Below are 23,222 nucleotides of genomic sequence, written 5' to 3'. Positions count from 1 at the left end.
TAAAAGATAATTCTAGAAAACCTTTATTTATTTTGTTTTACTTTTTCCAGCAAACAACTTTAAATTTAAAAAAATACTCTATATCATAATATCAAATGGTAAAATTAGTGATGATATTAATTGTGATTTTTAAAAACTATCTTGAAAAGTAATTTGAAAAAATCATTTTCTCCTAATAAACTTTTTATTTTCTTTTGTCAGGATGATGTTATATCAAGTTTGCTGCAAATCACTTCCTTTTATCGGCATATTGTAATGCTCATTAACCTTAAAGTTACGCGTTGAGTGTTAAGTATTATTCCCTTAGTGATGATATTAATTGCGAATTTTGTTTGATGTTAAATGTCGACAGAAACTAAAATTCAATGAACGCAATCAGCATGTGCATGAATTGATGTTCGTAATATTTTGATTTAAAAAACTGAAATTGAAGAAGTCAAAACCCTAACACCAAATTTAATGAAGACAATCATTATGTATATATATGAACCGATGTTCATAGCATTTTAATAATGAAGTTTATTATATGTTAATATTTTTAAAAAACCAACGACGAAGACATTTTTAAAATATTTTATTTTATTTATTTATATATCCACTTTTCAAAAAATTACTATAACAAATTTTATAAAATAAACTAAAAAAACCTAATAATAAACAAATAAATTAAAAAAAATATATAATTTTTAAATTGAAAAGCATCAGAACAAAAAATACAAAATAAAATTAAGAAAATATCTATTTTTGTAAAAAAGTATTGCATTAGTTTCATCAGGTTGAAAGAAACTCGTTCTCGAGTTTAATCTTAAATTGAAAATTATCTTCCATTAAGAACATTATTTTATGCATGAGTCACCTTATAACGAGTCCTCAACATAACATCTTTGTGTCGGTCGCCCTGTTGTGGATCTCAAACACAACACCTTAATATGAGCTATCTCATCATGAGTTTTACCATTAGAATTTTGAATAATATGAAGACGTTAGTTCCCAAGCAACTTTTTTTCAATAAGAAACCTTTTCATTCCATTATCTACATAAGCATGTTTTGTTTTACAACATCTTCTAGCCATGATTATTTTGCAACACAAAACCAAGCAAAATAACAACCAAGAACCATTGAGCTCTTTTCCAACCATGATTGCTCTACAATATACATCAAAATAAAATAACTACTAAAATTTGTTGGGCTCTGATACTAATTGATTCAGGTGAAAACATAACAAGGACAATAATAAACACAAAAAAAATAAAAATAAGGTTAAAACATAAAAAACCTCAAATCTTATTTTTATTTTTGAAATATTAATTTGATCAAATTTACCTCTTTAGAATGTTGACAAGTCTTTATATAGACCTGAAATCGACCTTAACAAGGTAGAAAAAAACAAAATTCTAAAACAAAAAGAAAAGATAGTTAAAAATAATAAAACAAGTAATAATAATGAAAAATAACAAAATTAACTCAAACATAATCTCCAATTCTTGAGAAAATTCATGTAATGAATGGACCAACCAAGTGAGTTTTTAATAAAACTAGGCCTGGGGTATATTATGAAAACATTTAAGTCTAATTCAACAATTATATTATTTTTAAGCTACTTTGTTAATTTGACGTGACTAAACATTCTATTGAGTCCAACTTTGTTTCATTGATTTATAAAAATATTTGCTATCTACATAACCAATTGATGACATATCTCTATTTAATTATGAAAAATCTTTATATAACTGCTCCAAACTCCTAATTTTCACTGGCCTAGATATATTTTTAACTTTCTATCACACACTTAATCTATTAATACAACTATAAACATTTAATTAGGTTTAAGATAACTAAATTAAAAATTGATTAAAGCATAGTTATGATAACTAAGTCAGCTTTGATTTGAAAACACAAATTTTCATCTTATACAATAATTATTTTTGTTACTCTAGAATTAAAAATTGTTAACACACAATAAATTTATTAATTTTAAAAGCTATATTCAATTCCTTGCTAACTTACGTTCATAGACAAATAAAGCACCAATCACATCTTTAATATCTATAAACAAATGTTACTCATTACAAATTCTATATAGAATTCAAATAAACTATCGTAATTTTCTTTCCTTCATTTTTCGTTACATAAAAATGTTTCTACAACAAGACCATGGATATTAAGAGACGTCGGTCCACTCGAATAGAACTAATTTCATACCATGGAAAAAGATTTCCTAACTTTTCGAAGTTCAACGAATCCGAATGCTAGCAACCAACTGAGGAATAAAAGAAGGGAGTTGCACAGCCTACATAGGATTTAGTTCAGGTTTGTTTTTATATTTTAAATTTTTTTAAATTTTTTTAAATTAATTTTTTTTTGATATTTTTAAATTCTTTTGATATGCTGATATCAAAAATAATTTTTAAAAATAAAAAATATATTATTTTGATATATTTACTAATAAAAAATATTTTAAAAAATAATTATAAGCATATTCTTGCGAGAAAAAATAAAATTTTTTTTTTCTTGAGAAATGATTAATACAGGAATAGAATTTAAGAAATTCTTGGGAAATGATAACGACGGGAAAAGAATATAAGAAATTATCCTTATCTCAATAGAAACAAAATCTTTAAAAGTGGAAAACAAAGCAAGTCCAAGCACAAGATTAAAACAAGAGAGGGGGACTCATCCTCCCTGTAAGTTATTAATTTTAATTTCCACCCAAATTTAAATACCTAAGATCAAATTAAAAAATATAAAAAAAGCTTAGTGGTGTTGCTTTTATTACGCTCTATCTTATAAAATATTATTTATTAAAATAATATATTTTTTTTATCTTTTATCTTTTGAATTTATGTTTATTTTACTAATTTTATTTTTTAACATTTGCCTTATTAAAGATTAGACTTTATGATTTGTTATAGTTTGTTTTTCGTGTGATTATCTTAATCTTATAACCTATGTCATGGATTTAATAGGTTAACCTAGTTAAATAAAGTGTTTTTTTATTATCTTTTTTAATTGATAATTTTTTTTCAAGTTCCATCTTTAAACATCTTCAACATTGATTTGGTTAAGAAATAAATTTTTCATTTGTTTCGGTTTGCTTTTTATAAGATTAATCTGGTCTTATGTTTCAAGTCATGAGTTTTGTGAGTTAACCTAGGTAGAATAAAGTCATTTTAATGTGTCATTTTTTTAGATTGATATATTTTTTTTTAAAAAATTTTATCATTCAACAATGAGTTTATTAAGTTTCATAATTTGTTCTATTTGTTTTCTATAGGTTTATCCTAGTCTCATAACCCATATAACAGACTTGACAGTTTAACTCGGGTTGACTTGGGTTATTTTTTATGTTTACTTTCTATGAGGTTATCCTGATTTCATAACTCGAATCATGAGTTTTGTGGGTTAACCCATGTTGACTCGGCTCATTTTTTTATTTTTATTTTTTAAAAATTGATTTTATTTTCAATTTCTACTTGCAACATTGAGTTGGTTGATAATTAAGTTTCATAATTTATTTTAATTATATTATGTGAGGTTATCATAATCTCTTGAGCCGGTCGTGGATGTAGCAGGTTAACTTATATTGACTTGGATCATTTATTTTATTTTATTTTTTAATTTTATCTTTCAACATTAGGTTGTTTAAGAATTGAACTTCATAAATTGTTTCAATTTACTTTATATGGGTTATCATGGTCTCATTATTCTAGTTGCATATTTTAAAAAGGTTAACCCGAGTTGACCCGATTCCATTTAATATGTTGTCGTCTCAATATTTTTATTTTTTAAAATATTGCTTTAAATTTTTTAGTCAAACAATGTTTTTTTACTAATTGTATATGTTGTTTTTGGACTCATTAAATTAATCACGTCATATTAAATCAATTCTTATATAATTTAATTTTTTTATTAAAAAAATATTAGCCAGTTTTTGATCCAAGTAACAACGCAGCACAGAAAATGATTTAGTGACTATCCAATCCTGAAATGCAAAAAAATAAAATGAAAATCATCCAAATACATTGTCAAGTACAGATACATTGAACTTTTGTAAGAGTAATGGGTTTAATACAGTAAATAAGAACGGGAAGAAGAGGATTAGAATGGCATATTTCAAATCCTTAACCTCCATGCAAGCTGTTAAATGAGAGAATCCGGTGAATCCCTGCCCATGCATTAATTACTATTTAATTTGCTCTCGACAGCATGCAGAATCCTTGTCCATATGTCAACTTTGTTCAGTGATAGAAGCAACCGCAACTTCCCTCCTTGGGAATTTTTTCTGTAGAAACCTCAACACAGGAATCTATTCTCTTCTTATCTACTAGATAAAATTGTTTTCCAGATGCGATCAACACCAAGCCACCAATCCACATATTGGAAAGCGAAAGCAACACCAACCCCTTATTCATAATTAACTTCTTTTCTCTATTTCTTTGAGCTAGTTTAGTTTGATTTGGCGATCGAGAGAGATCTCAAATTCCGTCCCTCATGGTGAGTGACTGCTACCATACTTTTTGCTATATTGACACTCCAAGCCTCCCCCCAGTTGGGTGATCATGGTGGTAGCTAGTCACATATAGAGGAGGCTAGATATGTCCGTACATGCTTTGTGGTTTCAGAATGGACTATTATCTTAATCAGAGAAAATTAAACAATAGTAAAATTTGCTCAATATTCTTCTCTTTTCTTGCTTCTATGTATAAATATAATAGGAAACGAAAGAGGGGAATAGTGGAATCGAGGAGTACTTCGACTGGAGAGGGAAGAAGGCAGATCCTAAAAAGCATGGTGGAATGAGAGCTGCTAGTTTGGCTTGTGGTAACTGTTAAAACTAGTACCATTTTTCTTTTCTGTCAAAATGCATGCTTTTTTTTTTTTTTTGTGTGCGTGCCCTTGTAAGGATCCAGGTCTTTTTAACTATGATTTCTGAGCCATAAAGCATTTTCTGAGGTCAAATCTAGCTGTTATGTCAATCATGCATTCAATAGAACTGATTTTATTGCATCATCTAGGAAGGCTTTTACAACTGGTAGATCCTGTTAGTGGTATTTCATATATAAAGGTGGTACTGTGGTTTTCATCTTTTTAAACAGTGTAGAAGAGGAAAATATTCGGTCACCACCAGAAAATTTCAAATAGAAACGGATATTTCGTCGGGACTTTCTGATAATAATATCAGCGGCATATGTCTATCAGAAATTTTGAATTTAATTACAGACAGAATGATGGAATCATTGACAAAATAAAATTAATTAAAAAATCAAGAAATATTCGGCATCTATTTTTATCATTAAAGGGTTTAAGGTCAATGATCGATAGTCTCCCAGCAAAACAAGGGAAGGGATATAGCTAGGGCCTGAGGTCGAGTTCTGAAAATAATTGTTATCAAATAAAAGTAGCTATGATATCTAGTTTATTGTCAACTAAAACAAAGAAATTTAGAAACATTTAACACAACTGAAGTTGTCTACACAAGAAAGACTGTTAATCATCTATGTAATTTTCTTTTTCTCAGTTGTGGAGGTGTTAGAGAACTTGGTATTCTTGTCTAACGCCACCAACTTTGTGGCATACTTCACTAAGACAATGCATTACAGTATCTCTGAATCTGCAAACATGGTGACTAATTTTATTGGAACCTCTTTTCTTCTCACAATATTTGGTGGGTTCATCGGCGACTCTTTCTTCACCAGATTCAGGACTTTCGTTGTCTTCTGTATAATAGAGTTACTGGTATATATGCAGTACTTCAACGCTCATTTTTGTCTTGATTTAGTTACATGCGACTAGGTTGTGTTTATGTAATTCATGGACTTTTTGAAGGGGATGATCCTTTTGACCGTTCAAGCTCATGACGCTCGATTGCAACCAGCATTGCAAGAAAAGCCTTCTAGTTCTCAAGCTGCTGTTCTTTTTAGTGGACTCTATGCTATTGCGACAGGAGTTGGTGGAATCAAGGCTACCTTGCCTGCACACGGTGCTGATCAGTCCGACCACAGCAAGCGGCGGTCCATTTCCTCATTTTTCAACTGGTTCTTCTTCTCTTTATGCATAGGAGGCTTGCTGTCCTCGACTATTATGGTATGGATTGAAGAGAACCGAGGCTGGAATTGGAGTTTTAAGATATCAGTTGTTGTCTTGGGTGTGGCGCTTTGCATTTTCATTGCAGGTTTTCCAATTTACAGGTTCAAAAGACCTGGTGGGAGTCCAATCACTAGAATCTTAAAGGTAGAGAAGTTGTAACGAACATTAATTAATCAAGAATATTAAAAACTCAGCCAGTCTACTAGGTGCTAATCATTGAGGCACCCTTTTCCTTTGGCATGTGTGGCACTGCATAGGTATTTGCTTCTGCTTCTCGGAACCGAAAAGTCTCGTCAGGATCACTAGAGCTAATAAATGATGAAATTGGAGAAAGATCCCGTAAGAAGTTCAGGTAGATTTTACTTTATACTTCACAGTTTGATTTTCAATCTTTGGTTGTGTTTAAAGTTATGCTTCCTGAGATTACTGTTTCAAATTAACTATTCTTTTATTTTTATCCAACAGTTACATAGTATCATTAAGTAAAAGATAGTATGTTAGAGTAACAGAAAACTATTCTTGAGCTCCAAATCTTTGAATATAATTCTGTTCCTGACTATGTGACATGCAGATTCCTAGACAAGGCATTATTTGATGACACCATTAGTGCAGTTCAGGTCAAGGAAACAAGGACCTTCCTTGGCCTGCTTCCCATCTTTGCTAGCACAATAATGATGAACTGCTGCCTGGCCCAGCTACAGACATTTTCAGTGGAGCAAGGGAGCATCATGAGTAGAAAACTAAACAATTTCCAAATCCCTACCCAGTCATTGACAGTGTTCCCCCTCGTAGTCGTGCTTGCCAGCATACCTATATTCGAACATCTAGCAAACTCTTACAAGAACAAGATGTCGGAAAACCATTACAGTCTCGACCCACTCAAGAGGATTGGACTCGGGTTAGCACTAGCATCAGCATCCATGGCCGTGGCTGCTATTATTGAGTTTAAGAGACGTGAAGCAGCAGGGAACGGGCACACATTGTCTGTGTTTTGGCTAGGGTGGCAGTACCTTTTGTTGGGTGTTTCAGACATGCTGACTCTTGAGGGGATGCTTGAATTTTTCTACTCGGAAGCACCTGATAACATGAGAAGTTTTTGCACTGCTTTGTCATGGTGCTCTACCTCCATGGGCTACTTCCTTAGCTCCGTACTAGTTTCCATAATCAACTCTATTACTGGCAAATTGGATCATGAATGGCTTGGGGGACATAATTTGAATCACAACCGTTTGGATCTATTTTACACAATTCTTTGTATTCTGAACTTCCTCAACTTGCTGAATTATATTTACTGGGCTAAGAAGTATTAGGGTGGGTCTCTAAGGCTTTGTTTGATAGCAATTCCAACCCCACCAAACAGCCACTAAGAGTTGTAGACTAGTTGATTAGATCCAGCAGGAGGCTCCGAGAAATTGCTGATATGTCTAGCTCATTATCTGTGAATAATAAGACTGGTGTAAATCATTAGAAAGAGAAACCAGAAGAGTCTTCTGTCGTGTACATTGTTCTGTAGGATAAAAGATTGAAGGTAAGTAGAATTAACTGTTAATGAGTTTGCAGAAAAGATTCTTAGAATCCATAATCGAACAACTTGTTAAAACAAGTCAAGAGCGCGCGTGATTACAACGAAAAACACATTTAGATTTCACAGCCTTGAACTAACTAACTTCTCTAAACTAGACTTTTCTTAAACATTTTACACGGCTAATTTACCCTTCCAAATCTATCATCTCGGATGACAAATTTACCAGAATTTGAACCCTCGGGAGGTGTTCTGAGAGAACCGAAGCATCTCTTTGATACACAGTAAGAGGCCTCAACTTTTCCTGGCTACACTAGCTAGACCATGAATTAATGCTGTTCCCTTCCTGAATCTGTGATGTATTTATGAGAAGCAAAACAGAGAACCAAAAATACCTTCAACAACAACTTATTTGAAAACTAAATTCGGGGGACCTCCTCTGTAAGCTAGATAAACATTGTAGACGATGTACAGAAGTTGGAGTTGGCCATTAAGTATCTAGATCCTCTCATATTCATAAGAGAATATAACACAAGATCATGATTTTCTAAAGAACATGGCTAATGGCAATTATCCCAAGTTGCCATTGACTGATCCAGGCAAGCTAAAAAGCAAGCATCAATGAAGCTTTCAGCTCGTTTGTCCAGGGTATTTTTTTTTTTCCATGGCTGAAACGGTGAAGCGCGCGTGATTGATGTGTTCCTTGAGGAGAAATGATGCTAATGTAGAAAAGGATCATAATTCCATGCCCCACAAGCTGATCCTTCTTGCCTTGAGCACAAGACAGGAGGGGTCATTTGAAAGATGTCACCTACTTACAGCTGTGTAATAATTAGTATGTAGCTGACAATCTAGAGATTTCCACCATGTTTCACCAATCTACTAAAAAGTTCTACTATCTACTAATTACCGATTAATGTCAGATAATCATACCAAATTAACATGATAAGAGCTTTGCGAGGGTTGGCCCACCCTGGTCCGTTTGAGAAAGAAGTTTTCATCATCCTGAGTGATTTTCGAATGTTAAATATATAGTTTTGAAAACAGCAGGTCAATCAAGATCCGACTGATCTGGGTTAGAACCGTGTCTGGTTGAAGAAAAAAAAAAAATAAAAAAAATCTAGCATAACTTCGGCTGATCAGGCGACTCGGTTCACTCGACAAGAACCCGATTATAAACCATTGACTTTTTATTTTTTTAATAAAAAAAGTCGTTTTAATTTAAAAAAAAATGATCCAGTCAACCTGGTAACCCGATCAAAACTCGAAATTCAGGATCTTAAATCAGAATGAGTCTTAAAATTATAGGTTAAATGAGCTTATGCTTGTTGCTAAAAAGACAACCATAATTAGAGACCACCGTCTTGAATGTGCCTTTTTTCTTAATCATAATTTTAAAAATATTTAATTAATTAACACGCACTGTAATTTTATATGAATTTTAAGATTTTAGTTACGAAAAACTTGCCTTAACTGCAAAAACTACTGCAGTACGAACACAAACACTTTGATATGCTTTTTTACCGGATCCTGACAGCTTACTGTGTATTTTAGGAGTCATCAGTTAACATGTTGATAGAAAGTTAGTAGACATGATTGTTTATTGGAACATTTGGACAAAGCTTATTAGAGCATGCTGTTTATAATAATTTTTGCAAAGTAATGTGGGATTGAGCTGTCCGAAAATTAAGAATAATATGATGGATTATATCAATGTTATTTTTAATCTAAATCTAATAAGGTTTTGGTTGCTTTCTTAGACATATAATAAAATAAATTGACATAAAACATATAGTTGATAATTATATATATCAGATTGATAAACTATATTTTATTAATTCGGAAACCTAATTCACATATCTATATTCGATGGTGAGATTAAAATAGCCAAAAAAACCCATCTTCAGGATCAAAATCCACTCTAAAAACCCATTTTGGGCCCCCCCTTTTAATGATTCAATATGCTAAAAAGGCCTCAATTACTCTGTTTAGAAATCATAACTTTCTAATTTTTTATTTTATATTATAGAAGGATTTTGAGAATTAATAAACTATATTCTCGTTAAACGGTGCATCATAAATACAAGTGTCAGGATAAGCCATCCTTTTCCATCTTAACCCACAACATTCTACAATAAAATCAAACTATTATTTATTACCAACAGATGCTAAACAGATTTCGAAATCCCAATTACTTGTGACATGCTCTGAAGCAAACCTTTCATACCCGTTTCACACCTTGGTTAAAAACTCACGGTAGCATTCCTTTTATTATAGTTGTAAATTTAAAGGCTAAACTGTTCATATTTTAGATTTATAATATAATAATTACAAGTTCGAGTTCCTTTAAACTAAAAGTTTATATAATTATTAACTTTAAGGCTTGCGAGATTAGTTAAGATGTGTACAAGCTGACTCGGACACCCACATTATAAAAAAAAATATGAGTTAATTCAAACCAACCTTTATGTTAATTCTAAATTTTATTTTTTTAAAAAAAAAATCAAAATAATATTATTTTAATAAAAAATTTTAGCAAGTTGACGAGTTGATTTTTGACCAGATCAAGCTCAAACAACCAAGGTCATTGGTAAATCAAATTTTCCAATGTTGTCAATTAAAATTATTTTTTTATATTTTTTTAACCCGAACTAATTTTAGGTTCACTCGCCAATTATGCCTTTTATAATTAATAATTAAGTATCCTGTAGAAGCATTTCTAGCATATGGAGGACATTTTAAAATTTGTAACTTACTACTGAAGTGTGGAAAGATCAGAGAGCAAACCTCTTAGTAAGCAAATAAATAAATAAGAAAACAGTGGATATATATATAAAAAAATAAATAAAATAATAAGCTAAGATAAAGATAAACAATGAATCTGACCGTGTTCTATGTTCTGTTCACATGCATGGTCATATTAATTCGCTGCACCTGTATTCATACTGGAGTCAATCCCAATTGTATATATTTCTTTACTTAAAATTCGAGCCCTGCATTTACAACTGTGTCGTGTGACACAATCCACTGGATTACAAGCTTGAATTGTCTTGTTTACCCTTCTCCACACAAATCGAAGCCTGGCTGGCAGGGGCAGAATCACCTTTTTCAAAGGGACCCGAGAAATTGGTCGGTAAAGTTTTTTTTTTTTTTTTTTCCTAATAGCAAAACAAATATTTAATATTTTTTTATATTATTATAAATATTATTCAAATCAGTTTAAATATATTTTAACTAATTTTATAAGTTTTAAAGTTAAAAATCATATAAATATTTTAATAATTTTAAAATTTATAAAATTCAAATTAATAATTTGTAAAAACCTAACCAGTTAAATTATATTTTTAATATTAGAATAAATATATATTTTAATTCAGGAGCTTTTATATTTTTTATTATTAACACTAAAACAACGGCTATTGTATATCAAATAACTATTAAACTAGTACGTGAGTTTTTTTTTCTTTTTTTGTATTTTTAATTGCGAGCCTTCTGTTGTCTCATAATTTTATTTTACTGTCTCACAGTTTTATTTTATTTTTGTGTAAATTTCAGTTTATAAAGCTCATTAAACTTCGAATAATCTGATAAAGTAGGGTCAGCTTAAAAAAATAAAACTCTTTTACAAATAATATATTTTATACATAAGATTGGAACTCAAAATATTAATTACAAAAAATAAACATCGAAACACAACCATCATCATTGGTTGACTTACAACTAAATTGCAAAGTAATATTTCTATAAATAGATAATTTTTTTTAGATGAAGTTTTAAAATAATTAATAAAACATAAATTGGGAAATTCTCTCTCTCTCTCTCTCTCTCTCTCTCTCTCTCTCTCTCTCTGTGCTTTGAAGATTTGGTATTAGTCTATTTAAGTCTAGCAGCTCATTTTGACCAACGCAATCTCAGCCTGGAGTCAAAATCTCTGGATAATCGGTGAAGTTCACATTGGTCAATAAGGATTCGATGTCTTGTGGATTGCTCAATGATCAATTACCAAACAAGTTATTCAGTGCACGGAGTCATCTTTCCGACTTCTTTTTTGAGGGAGGGAGAGCTTTATTGGCTTTATTGGCTGCCCTTTTCAAGCCTGAAACAAAGAACCGAAGGATCCTTTGCTGATTTTTTTTCCCTTTTTTATGATGGGATTTCAGCCGCCGGTTCACACAAATGCGATGATACCAACATTTTCTCCACCCAACCTCAAATTTCCTAAGTGCGATAAATCCAATTTCAAAACTGTAGATGTTAAATTTGATCCAAGTCTGTGATCTAGAATCTGATTCGAGTTAAGTTTAATTGGCTCTAATTGAGTTAATAACAAGAATTATTTTATAAAAAAAACAATATTATTTTAATGAATATGATGATAAGAACTCACAGCCATGTTTGCTCAAACCAATTTCTCAGTCAAACGTTTTTTGGGCCGTCAATTCACATGTTTGCATTGAAATCTTGTACTTTCACGTAGACAGGAGATGTGGACACTTTCTGAGAGGTGTTCTAGCTATAGTACCGTTGCATTGATGTTCAAATAAAAATATTTAAAAGTTTCGTGAATTGAATTATAAAGAAATATGAACATTGAAGTGTGAACATGAACTCCCCTACATTTCAACGCCACCACTCCTCACTGCTCCTTTAACGGTACATTTTTGCAAGTAGCTAGGCATCACCCACATGCCCTTTCCACATTCCTTTAATGCTTCCTTTAAGATCTTCCCGCTTCCTTTAAGATCTTCCCTCCTCCCCTTTCTTCGAGCCCCCCACCGACTCCCACCTCCGCAAATCCAAGTCAACTACCACAATTCGTCTGACCAATCACATAAATCCACGTCCAAGACCTCACCCCCATGTTTACGTGTCACCAACTAATTGGTGCACACACACTGTAAATAGCATACACCTTACACCTCACTTGCACTCTTTGGTGGACGCCACACCCCCACTTTGGTCTATATATGATCTTACAAATCTAGAGGACTATCCTCACACAAGCTCCTCCCTTTGTCTTGACAATGGCTTCCCTTCCCTTTTCTGCCCTCTCTCTGTTTTTTTCCCTCTGTCTTCTGCTAGTCTTGCCCACACATTCACTAACCTGCACCTCACAAAAATTCACCAACAACAATTACACTACCTGCACTGACCTACCTGTCCTCAAGTCATACCTGCACTACACCTACAACTCCTCCAACTCCTCACTCTCAGTCGCGTTCATCGCTTCTCCGGCCAAACCCGATGGCTGGACCGGTTGGGGCATCAACCTTAACGGCACCGGCATGGCCGGGGCCCAAGTCATTTTAGCTTTGAAATCCAGCAAAGGCGCACCAAAGGTAAAAACATTCAACATCATATCATACGGTGACATCAGGGAGGAGAGACTGTCTTTCGATGTTTGGGACTTGAGTGCTGAGACCAATGCAACAAGTGGTGAGTTTACCATCTATGCATCGGTTAAGTTGCCGGAAAAGGTTGAGTCTTTTAATCATATTTGGCAAGTGGGTGCTGCTGTGAATAATGGGAAGCCTGTCAAGCATGAATTTGCAGCAGAAAACAAGGATGCCAAAGCAACTTTGGAGTTGACTACTGCTTCGAAAACTGGTAAGTCTGCTAACACCACCACCCCAGCTGGTGGCAATTCAACAGGCAATGGTACTACTGGTTCTTCAAATACCACCACTACTGGTGGCAAGAGTGGGAGTTACAGGATTAAGGAGATGAATGTGGGCTTCTGTTTTGCTGTGTTTGTTCTTCTTGCTAGTTTCATTGTTTTCTAGTTCTGATGATATAATTTTTTTTTTTTTTTTTTGGTATGAGTTTTATGTGGTGCTAGGAATTCACGAGTGTTAAAAAAAAGTATATTTAGTACAGAATAATTACTTTTTGTGTCGGTGGAATTTGATTCTTCCCTTTTGTTTGCCACTATGGTTACATGTCCTGCGAGCACATCCAATATTACAGTGAACTGTTTTTTTTTTTTTTTAATAAAAATAAAAATACATTAAAATATTTTTTAATTTTTAATATTAACAAATTATAATTATTGAAAATACTAAAAAGATATTGAATTGATATTTTTTTCAAGATAAAAAAACACTTAAAATTAAAGCAAAAATCACACACTCATAAACTATTTGTAATTGTATAACATATAGTTTGAATTTGCATAAAAAGATTTATATATCAGAATCATGATGGGAAAAAAGTGGTTCGTCTCATAGCAAGGGGGGATCCACCCAACCAAGCTTTCATATAGCATAGGAGACACGATTAACCCACAGCCAACAAGCCAACAAGCCTCTCCAAAATCTACCTCATATTCGTGACAAAAATCACAGTGCAACAAGCTCTCTTCTATTCCACTTGAGCTTAGCAATAATTTCAATGGGTAAAAAGCTAATTAAAGTTGGATTTAAATTTTTTTATTTTTTTCGAATTTTAATGGAGTCTTGTAACCCTATTTCTTAAGCTTGTATTCGTGCATACATGCTTCATATAAACGATTAGACACCAGATTATTGTATATTTGACGTGTGTTTTTCTTATTTACTAAAATAGAAGAGAGTGTTGAACACTATTTATACATCCACAATGTACTTGGTGTTGAATAGTGCTATTCTATTCACACACTTGTAATTTTATGTGGATTGAACAATATTTTTTATGTTTTTCATTTTAGTGCCTTAATCTTTGTTTTCATCAATTGAGTTAGTTAATTGCAAAGTTTGCTAATTATTTTATATTTGTTGGGTAGAGATAAAATTGAAAGGAGGACCAACATAGAAAAGGCACAAAAATAGGTTGTGTGTTTAAAGTTGATGTGAAAAGGACAACTTAGTCCTTCAATTTTAAAAAATTGAACTCTTCAGCCCTTTATAGTTTCTAAATTTAATTTTGTTGCAAATTTTTATTTTTATTATTTTCAAGTCCATGGTTTGTGAACAAGAAAGAAAGTCTCATCGGATTCATTTGTAAAGAAAAAATAAGTCGTTTTTGCGTATTTTGACCACCATGGTGATTTATCTTGGTATTCATGGATTACATTTGAAGAGAGTAGCTCAATAATGGTTGTTTAAAATCTCGATATTACCTGGGGAAAAAAAAAAAAAGATAGAAGTTGATGAAAGAAAAATCTAATCCTGATTTAATTTCGTGTTTTAAGATCATTTTTTGGGTTTCTTAGGTTTGTAAATTGATTTATAGATGTTTTGAGAGTGTTTGTGAGGTACTTTTTGTTTTTTTTTTTTTAAAAAAAGGGTTACAAAATGAATTTTTTAGAGGAAAATGACAATTGCCTAATTTATCAGTTATCACTACAGTAGCTAGAATTTGAACAGATAAACAACACGTTTGATTATCAATTTCATTACAAATGAATAGGGATAGATGATAAGTCATCTTAAAAAAACAAAAAAATATACAAGATTTAGGCATGCAGGTTGGGTTATTTTTTTAGTGGCCTAGTGGGCTCTTTTTTCAGCTTTTTTTTCACAATTTTTTATGTTCTTTGTTTTTGCAAGTAATAAATTTAAGAGAAAAACATTATTAGATCCATTTGGCTCTTGGCACGAATCAAAATTTTGACAAGTTAAGACATAAGATTCATGCCTTTTTTATTGTTTAATGCATTTTCCCTTTATTTTTTATTAAAAATGCAATTTAACCTTTGTTGCCATTAATTTTTTAATTTAATTTAAAATAAAATAAAAATACAATTTCATACTTTTTATCATTTATCTTAAAAAAAACATGCTTAATTGAGATCATGTTCATAACCCATATTATAAATTTTATTTGTTAATTCAACTTAACCAGAATCAATACAATATGATATATTTTTTAAATATCATCTTCAATTCTCTTATAACTCTTAGTTTATTTTTCAAATTTAATCTAATCCATTTTCAATTAAGATCCAATCAAGGCCCGACCAAAAAAAAATAAGGAAAGAAAAAAGAGAGACAAATAATCCAATTAGGCTAACTCGTTATGATTGTATCTATTACTCGGATTATAAATTTCACATGTTAACTCAAGTCAATATAATGTCTTTTTTTTTTTTAACTTCTTTATTATTTTTTTTATCCAACCATTTGGCATTTTGTTGTTTCACGCTTTAGCTAGGGTTAAGCAAAGTTAAAACAATGGCTATGTGAATATTTTTTTTAACCATATCACTATTTAAATGTGTCGAGTGTCGACCAATTCACCCTTGACTCACTAGGTTGAAGAAGCCACGTCAACTTTTTTTTATTTATTAACACTTATGGTGATTGATTGATTTTGTTTGATATATTAATTGAGTTTTTAATCCTCTTTACATGTATTTCATAATATATAAGAAAAAATAATAGCATCCATATTTTATTATTTTTTATGCAATTATTAGTTTTTTAGCTGACCCGTGGCGAAGCGTGGGCTCAAGGCTAGTTTTTTCTATTTGAGCATGATAACTTTTTTTTTTTTGTGGTGTTTGGAAATAAAAATAAATATATAAGGGATTGAAACAAATTTTTTAACAATTGCGGTGTCTAAAATAAAATTTTATCAAAAGCTTTTGTTATGTTACTTAAAATTAGACAACGAAACAAAATAATACAGGGAATCATTATTATATATTACTTTTTCATTATATCACATATTTGATTACATCATGTTAAATCGTACCAAACATGTCGTTAGTTGTCATGACATCTCAATTTTACATTGTAAGACTAAAATGTAATTTCAAAAAATAAAATAAGGATGAAATAATCTTAAAATAAGGACCACTTCATCAATAAAAATAAAAATACAAGGGGCTAAAACAAATTTCTTAAATACTGCAGTGTCTAAAATAAAAAGTTTATCAAACCCTCCATGCACCTATTTAAGATCGATTTAGGAGTATGTGATAAATATTATTTTTCAAAATACTTTTTATTTTAAAAATATATTAAAATATTATTTTTAACGTTATTATATCAAAATAACCAAAAGCATAAAAAAATTTTGATTTAAAGCTAAAACAAATATAAGAATTTTGGACTCTTGATGTTCAATAGAATCATTATGCCTATCTATAATGTAACAGCTTTTACTTTTCAAATTGTTTTTTACCTAAAAAATTATCAAATTATTATTTTTTTATCAAATTATCATGATGTTAATTGTAATTGGATTAAAGAAAACCAACTGGTCTCGGAAAAACATTATACCTCTAAATTTAAGATTTAAGTATATTGTTTACTTGAACAATGTAATAATAGTTTTACATTTTCATTCAAAAACATTATTGTTATCTTCCAATGGCATTTAAGTATTTTTCATAAAGCCCATTTATCATCATTAAATTAACCACGTACAAATAAACCTTTTTCAATCTCAGTTGCATAATGAAATGACAAAAATACTTTTAAAATAAACAAAATTAAAATATGCATCAAGGTGTAGTTTTGTATTTTTTGGTATTTAACTATATATATATAAACAAAAAGATTGGGCATATGCATGACACCAAGAGACACGTTGGAGGCGCCCGCACCTTGTATGCGACGGGTGCAGCGTCTCATAATATCTAAAAATGCCTTCTAAAGCGTTGTTGTGCCCTCTTCTATGTGCAGTAGCTCGTGTCTATTCTGGTGGTCCAAATTTGTTATCAATGGGCCTTTCTTTCCTTTTTTTTCTTGCCTCGTCTTGAAAATTACAGCTTGATCCTTTTTGTTGTTGATTTTTCAACTTCAATTCTTCTTCTTTTTCCTTAACTGTTTTATAAAAAAATTTATTTGTTTTTAATTTTATCATTCCATCCCAATCTGCTATATATTATTTTTGTCAATTTGATCCTTATTTTTTTTATTTCTCATGTATTTTTTCTTTTTGTTTTGTAAAATTTTTATTAATTTTTAATTTCATCCTTCAATGCAAATTGATGGTATTATATTTTTTAATTTGGTTCTTATTTTTTAATTTTTAATTTTTTTTCTTGGTCCTTTTGTAAAAGTTATTATTATTTTCAATTTTAGTCTTCAATTAAAAATTTATTTTTATATTTTTATGTTAAGTGAGATCCTCACTCTTTTGATTTTTTTAGGTCCTCTTGCTCAATTGATTTTTTTTAAAAATTTCATCATTTAATTACATATAAAATTTATTTTGTATTTCAATTTTGATCCTTATATTTTAATTGCTATTTTTTGAATTATTTTGTATAATTGAATTTTTTTTTCAATTTCATTCTTCAATATTTTCTAACTAAGAATTAGACTTCACAGTTTTTTTTAGATAGGGTGTTTCGGGTCTGATGACTTCAAATCACAAGTTTAAAAAATTAACATGTTTTTTTTTTAAAAAAAAAACTTTATAATTTTTTTTATTTTCTATTAAGTTATTCTATTTTTCATTATTTGAACCGTGAGTTATACCAGGTTATTAATTATTTTTTATATTTCTTTTTGTCTAATTGAAAATAATATCATATTATTCGAATGTAGTTAGATTTATAGCCCGAGTTATATATTATTTTAAAAAGAAAATATTTGTGATACCTAAACATTATTTATTAAGCAAAAATAATAATATAATTTCCCAACGAAGCGGGAACTCCTCGGACAATACTAGATGCATGGTATATTGTATTTGTCACGTTCTCGAAAAAACTTGAACAACAATTTACTAACAACCTGGAAATATAAATTGATTTTAAAAAAACAAAACTAATTATAAACGATATTCCGATTATAGTAAGAGGCATTCAACGTCTACTTGACTTCTTCATGTTAAAACACTAAAAATAAAAATCAAAATAAAAATAAAAATGCTAATTTTACCACCGGAAAAATCGTGTATTGTGTATAAATAAATGGATTTGATTCCGAAAAATAAAAATCCACCCGTTGAAAATATTTTAGAAAGCATGTTTAGGTAAAAGCTAGCGTAACTCGAGCATTTAGGCATGAAATTAGTTGGGAATCAGGTAAAAATAAATTAACATATTTAGCATATTTAGGTCAAATTCCACGTGTCATCTCTGCCACCTTTTGTAATTCCCAAATTCAAACATTTTTCAATTCTTTTTTTCTTTTTTTAACAATCATTACCACACATGCTGTTTAATAATAAGAAAAAAACAATAATTACATTTCCTTTTCTCCTCCTCACATCCTCTGCGTGTCCTGCTCGGCCACGTATCAGTCAAACAATGTGTAAAAGTTGCATATGACCAATTTAATATATATATATATATATATATATATATATATAGTGAATTTCACTTGTCAAGCAACTCAATATTTGAACATGGACTGATAGACAAAGTGAGTTATTAAAGTAACGAGAGATGAAAAGGTAGACATATTAAGAAAAAGTAATCGATGAAAGTAAAGGTACTTGTGATCTTATTAACCCCATGTAATAACACTTATTAACTGGGCTTAATCCAACTTCTCTGACACAAACTGAAAAACACGAGTACTTTACAGTCCTGTCGAATAGAGTTATAGCATAAAAACTTTAGCTTTAAATTTTATTATTAAATATTTTTTTAAAATAATTTACTCAAATATAAGTTAAGCAACTCTGTTTATACTAGTTTTAGATCTATACTAAATAAATAAATAAAAATTCTAGACTGGATAAATCTTAAACTAAACGGGAAAAAAAGTTGTCAAACATAGTATTTGATTTTCTAAACATAATTACCTAAGCTAAATAAAACTAAAAATAAATAATAAGTAATTCCTCCTAAAACTCTTCCTGTATCAATCTCTCTATGCTAGAGAGAACTCGTTATCAAGTTAAATTTTTTCTTACCTTAATCTCGCAAATGTAAAATCCAGACCTTCCAACTCTTTTTTCTTTCTTCACTCCGTGCGTATAATAATTTTAAATATCAACTTCAATCATTTCATGTTGAAGTTTTCATGAGAATTAAAATTTGACAAGCTATTTCTTTTTTTCTTATTAGCTTTTAGAGTAACAAATTCCAAACCTCGAGCTTACTTCATCAACACGTGTTATATCCAAGTAATTCTTGAATAAATCTATCTTTATAATAATAATAAACTTGAAATCAAAAAGATCAACATAGCTTTAATAAATAATTTTCTTTTGTTTAAAGATTAACATAGCTTTAATAAATAATTTTCTTTTGTTTAACATCTTCTATATACTTTTTACACTTAACTTATAACTTGTTAATAAAAACATCATTTATGACATCATTGTTGTCATTATCGTTGTTTATACCATGATTAACATTACAATCATTACCAAAATAAATATGATAAATTGATTTTAAAAAATATCAATTCATATCCATTTCATCTTAGATGAGATTGCTAAAATCTATATGATATTTATCTTAATCAAAAGATTGCTTCATTTGCTCTCATCTCTCAAACTATTTTTCAAAGCTAGATATGGATCTATAATGACTCTCCATGTAATTCACTAAGTGCTTTATCTTTACCAACTGAAAGGTTAATTTTGCAATATGTCTCTATATATTTTGTATTACTAGTTTGTGAACATCTTTTTTTTAAAAAAATTTTTTTTTTTCTCTCTCCTACAAAAACACATCATGTTTTATAAACTCTTCCTACACACAATATTAATTATCAGGAATTGTTGAGCCTTGATAAATGAAAATACACTAGAAAAACAAGTATTGACAATATAAAAAATTGTTGAATAGAATCACCACACAAATGCTCTAATTTAAGATTTTATTATTGGGTATTGTTTTCTAAAATACAAGTCAAGCAATCCTATTTATACTAGTCTTAAGTCTAAATTAAATAATAAAAATAAAAATTTTAAATTGAATCATTTCTAAAATGAACATAAAAAAAATAAAAATATCAAACAATTTCCTAAACTAAATAAAAAAAAGTAAAAACATGAAAAAATATTTTCCCAGATTAAATATAAATAAAGATAATTAAAAATCCTCCTACGCCATCAACCTCCGGCAGTCTATTTCTTTCCTTCTTTTCTATATATATAGTTATATACTGCGCCAAACCTTCAAGAGCAAATCCTTCTCTCAACTTTTCCTTTGCTCTAAAAAATGGCATCTCCGTTTAAAATTTCTGCTTTGCTTCTAACCTTTTGCGTCTCAATTTCTCTAACCTTACCCGTACGTTCACAAACATGCGCCTCACAGACGTTCAAAAACAACAATCTGTACACCCACTGTTTAGACCTCCCTACACTCTCCTCCTACCTTCATTTCACCTACGATGCCGCAAATTCAACGCTGTCCGTCGCCTTCTTTGCTTCTCCTGCAAAATCCAACGGCTGGATTTCATGGGCCATAAATCCCACGGTTCCAGCCATGGGCGGGGCCCAGGCACTGGTAGCGTTCAAGGACTCCAAGGGTGTTATGAGCGCAAAGACTTATAATATCAGCACCTCCACGCCTTATTCGGTTGTGCAGTCGGAGCTGGCCTTTGACGTCTGGGACACGCGCGCAGAAGAGGAAAGTGGGGTGATGAGAATATTTGCCAAAATCAAGGTCCCGCCGGAGCTGGCGGCGAAGGGGACGCTGAATCAGGTGTGGCAAGTTGGGTCATCTGTCGATGCTGCTAAGGGTGGGCCGACAATCCATGAGATGGGTGCTCCTAATTTGAACTCTAAAGGGACTTTGGATTTGAACGGAGGAAAAAGCGTTAGCTCTGGTGGACTGGATTCCAGGACGAAAAGAAAAAATGTAAGCTTGTTTTTTTTCTTTTCATTTTTGTTGAAAAATTAACATCTTTTCCGAACCCCTTTCTGGATTTTGAAGATTTATTTTTGAGTTGGGTTTTTTCTTTTTCTTTTTGGAAAAATTAGTAGCATTGGAAATGAAATATTTACTGTGTTATTGTTTTTTTTTCTCTCCAGATTCATGGAGTACTGAATGCTGTGAGCTGGGGAATTCTGTTTCCTCTTGGAATTGTAATAGCAAGATATCTGAGAACTTTTCCATCAGCAGATCCTGCATGGTTTTACCTTCATGTTTTCTGTCAGGTCTCTGCCTATGCTATCGGGGTTGCAGGGTGGGCAACTGGTATAAAGCTTGGGAATGAATCCAAGGGAGTCCGGTTTTCTCTTCATCGCAATATTGGGATCGCACTCTTCGCTCTTGCAACAGTGCAGGTAATTGATTTCCTTCCAGTTGTGTTCTTCTCCCATTACAAGTTGCTCTTTTCGTCAATTTGAAAGCAGAGAAAAGATTTGAATTTGGCCTTTGTTTTCCTGTTGAGCTTGTTGATGTCCTTTTCTCTCCTGTCAAAATCATGGTCACGGTTTCTTGCAATTTTCTGAATTATTAAGGCGTGAAATTGAATCAACTTGACAACAATGGTACTTGTGGAGTAGCTTTCTCCTATGGTATTTCGAATTATAACCCGGAAGACATGTGAAAAGAAAAGGGTGATGAATTCGGAATTTTTAGCATGTCTCAGTCAGTTTTATTTTCTCTTAGCGTTTTCTCATAATGAATGCTAAGGGGATATATTTCTTATTTCTTAAAAAAACAAAATCTCATTACAAAACTGACTTGGAGATAAATTCAACCCTTTTTCTATAGTTGTCCATCTTCTTGGCCGATGGTACTACTTGCAATGTATATGGAAACTGGCTTTGTCTGAACTGTTACTATTAATTTTGGATTTATTTATTCTGATAGCAACTCGATGCTTGGAATTTTCAGATATTTGCATTGTTCTTGAGGCCGAAGAAGGACCACAAATACCGACTTTACTGGAATATCTACCATCATGGTGTCGGATATGCCATCCTCATCCTTGGCATCTTGAATGTGTTTAAAGGTCTAGATATCTTGCAGCCTGGAGATAAATGGAGAACAATTTACATAATTGTCATTGCAGTCTTGGGTGGAATTGCTGCGTTGCTGGAATTAATCACTTGGATTGTAGTTTTGAGGAGGAAGTCTAGTAAATCCACTAAGCCCTATGAAGGATGAGGTGGACAAAGCAGACCATGGTCAACGGATTGTTGCTGTTGTCCTAGCAGACCATGATTTTGTAATACCTTCATCGAACCTCACTTGCCGGAGAGGTTCTAGTGTGATACACATCTCTTCTTAGCTCCTTAATCTTTGTATAATGGTCTGGCTTCATCACTCATCATTGTCTAGCATATAATTACAGGTCGCCTTGGGTTCCATTTTTCTCCCTCTATCTTGATCTGGGGTGTAATTTTATGATATTTATTGTGTATTGAAAGGAAAAAGAATTCATGGTTTATGATATTTCTTGACCTTTCGATCTTCTTTGATTCCCAGTACTCTGTTCTTCATTTTCTTTTGGTTAGATGAGCTTCCTGCATGAATCTAGGTCTCCCTTCCTGATGATCTCACTAATGCTTCTGAGACACCATCTTTTGGACAATCAAGTCAAAAGGTGCTACGAATTTTGATGTAATGCTCAACACCGAAGCCTCGCGTTTCTCTGATGTGAGCTCTGCTGGCAAGCAGAGTTGTAAGAGTCACATCAAGCATGACCACAACAATCGGTATATTCTCTCTTCCTCGACATTTTAGGTTCAAGCATTTGATGTCAGTGTACAAAAAAAATTATAGACTTCTTTGGAATATAAACAAATACAGTCAAATCATTTCGA

At 31.3% G+C, this 23,222-nt stretch overlaps 3 protein-coding genes across 3 annotated transcripts; all 3 read left to right on the top strand.

Annotated features, from left to right (window-relative positions):
* Positions 1–4,263: 4,263 nt before the first annotated feature.
* On the top strand, positions 4,264–7,652 carry LOC118049951 (protein NRT1/ PTR FAMILY 4.2). The gene is made up of 6 exons (XM_035060142.2): positions 4,264–4,495; positions 4,717–4,822; positions 5,520–5,737; positions 5,828–6,232; positions 6,346–6,440; positions 6,660–7,652. Exons 1-6 carry the CDS (start codon positions 4,493–4,495, stop codon positions 7,396–7,398), a joined length of 1,566 nt encoding a protein of 521 aa, XP_034916033.1. The 5' UTR covers positions 4,264–4,492; the 3' UTR covers positions 7,399–7,652.
* Positions 7,653–12,540: 4,888 nt separating this feature from the next.
* LOC118049953 (auxin-induced in root cultures protein 12) lies at positions 12,541–13,521 on the top strand. The gene has a single exon (XM_035060143.2). It carries the CDS (start codon positions 12,635–12,637, stop codon positions 13,391–13,393), a length of 759 nt encoding a protein of 252 aa, XP_034916034.1. The 5' UTR covers positions 12,541–12,634; the 3' UTR covers positions 13,394–13,521.
* A 7,078-nt stretch (positions 13,522–20,599) lies between these two features.
* LOC118049954 (cytochrome b561 and DOMON domain-containing protein At3g25290) lies at positions 20,600–22,870 on the top strand. The gene is made up of 3 exons (XM_035060144.2): positions 20,600–21,306; positions 21,480–21,734; positions 22,291–22,870. The coding sequence occupies exons 1-3, from the start codon at positions 20,665–20,667 to the stop codon at positions 22,561–22,563; spliced, it is 1,170 nt and encodes a 389-aa protein (XP_034916035.1). The 5' UTR covers positions 20,600–20,664; the 3' UTR covers positions 22,564–22,870.
* The last annotated feature ends 352 nt before the right edge of the window (positions 22,871–23,222 follow it).

This window comes from Populus alba, chromosome 2 (genome assembly GCF_005239225.2).
Source record: "Populus alba chromosome 2, ASM523922v2, whole genome shotgun sequence".
NCBI lineage: Eukaryota > Viridiplantae > Streptophyta > Magnoliopsida > Malpighiales > Salicaceae > Populus > Populus alba.
Note: the sequence above shows the minus strand (reverse complement) of the source record. Positions and strands in the feature narration are given on the sequence as shown.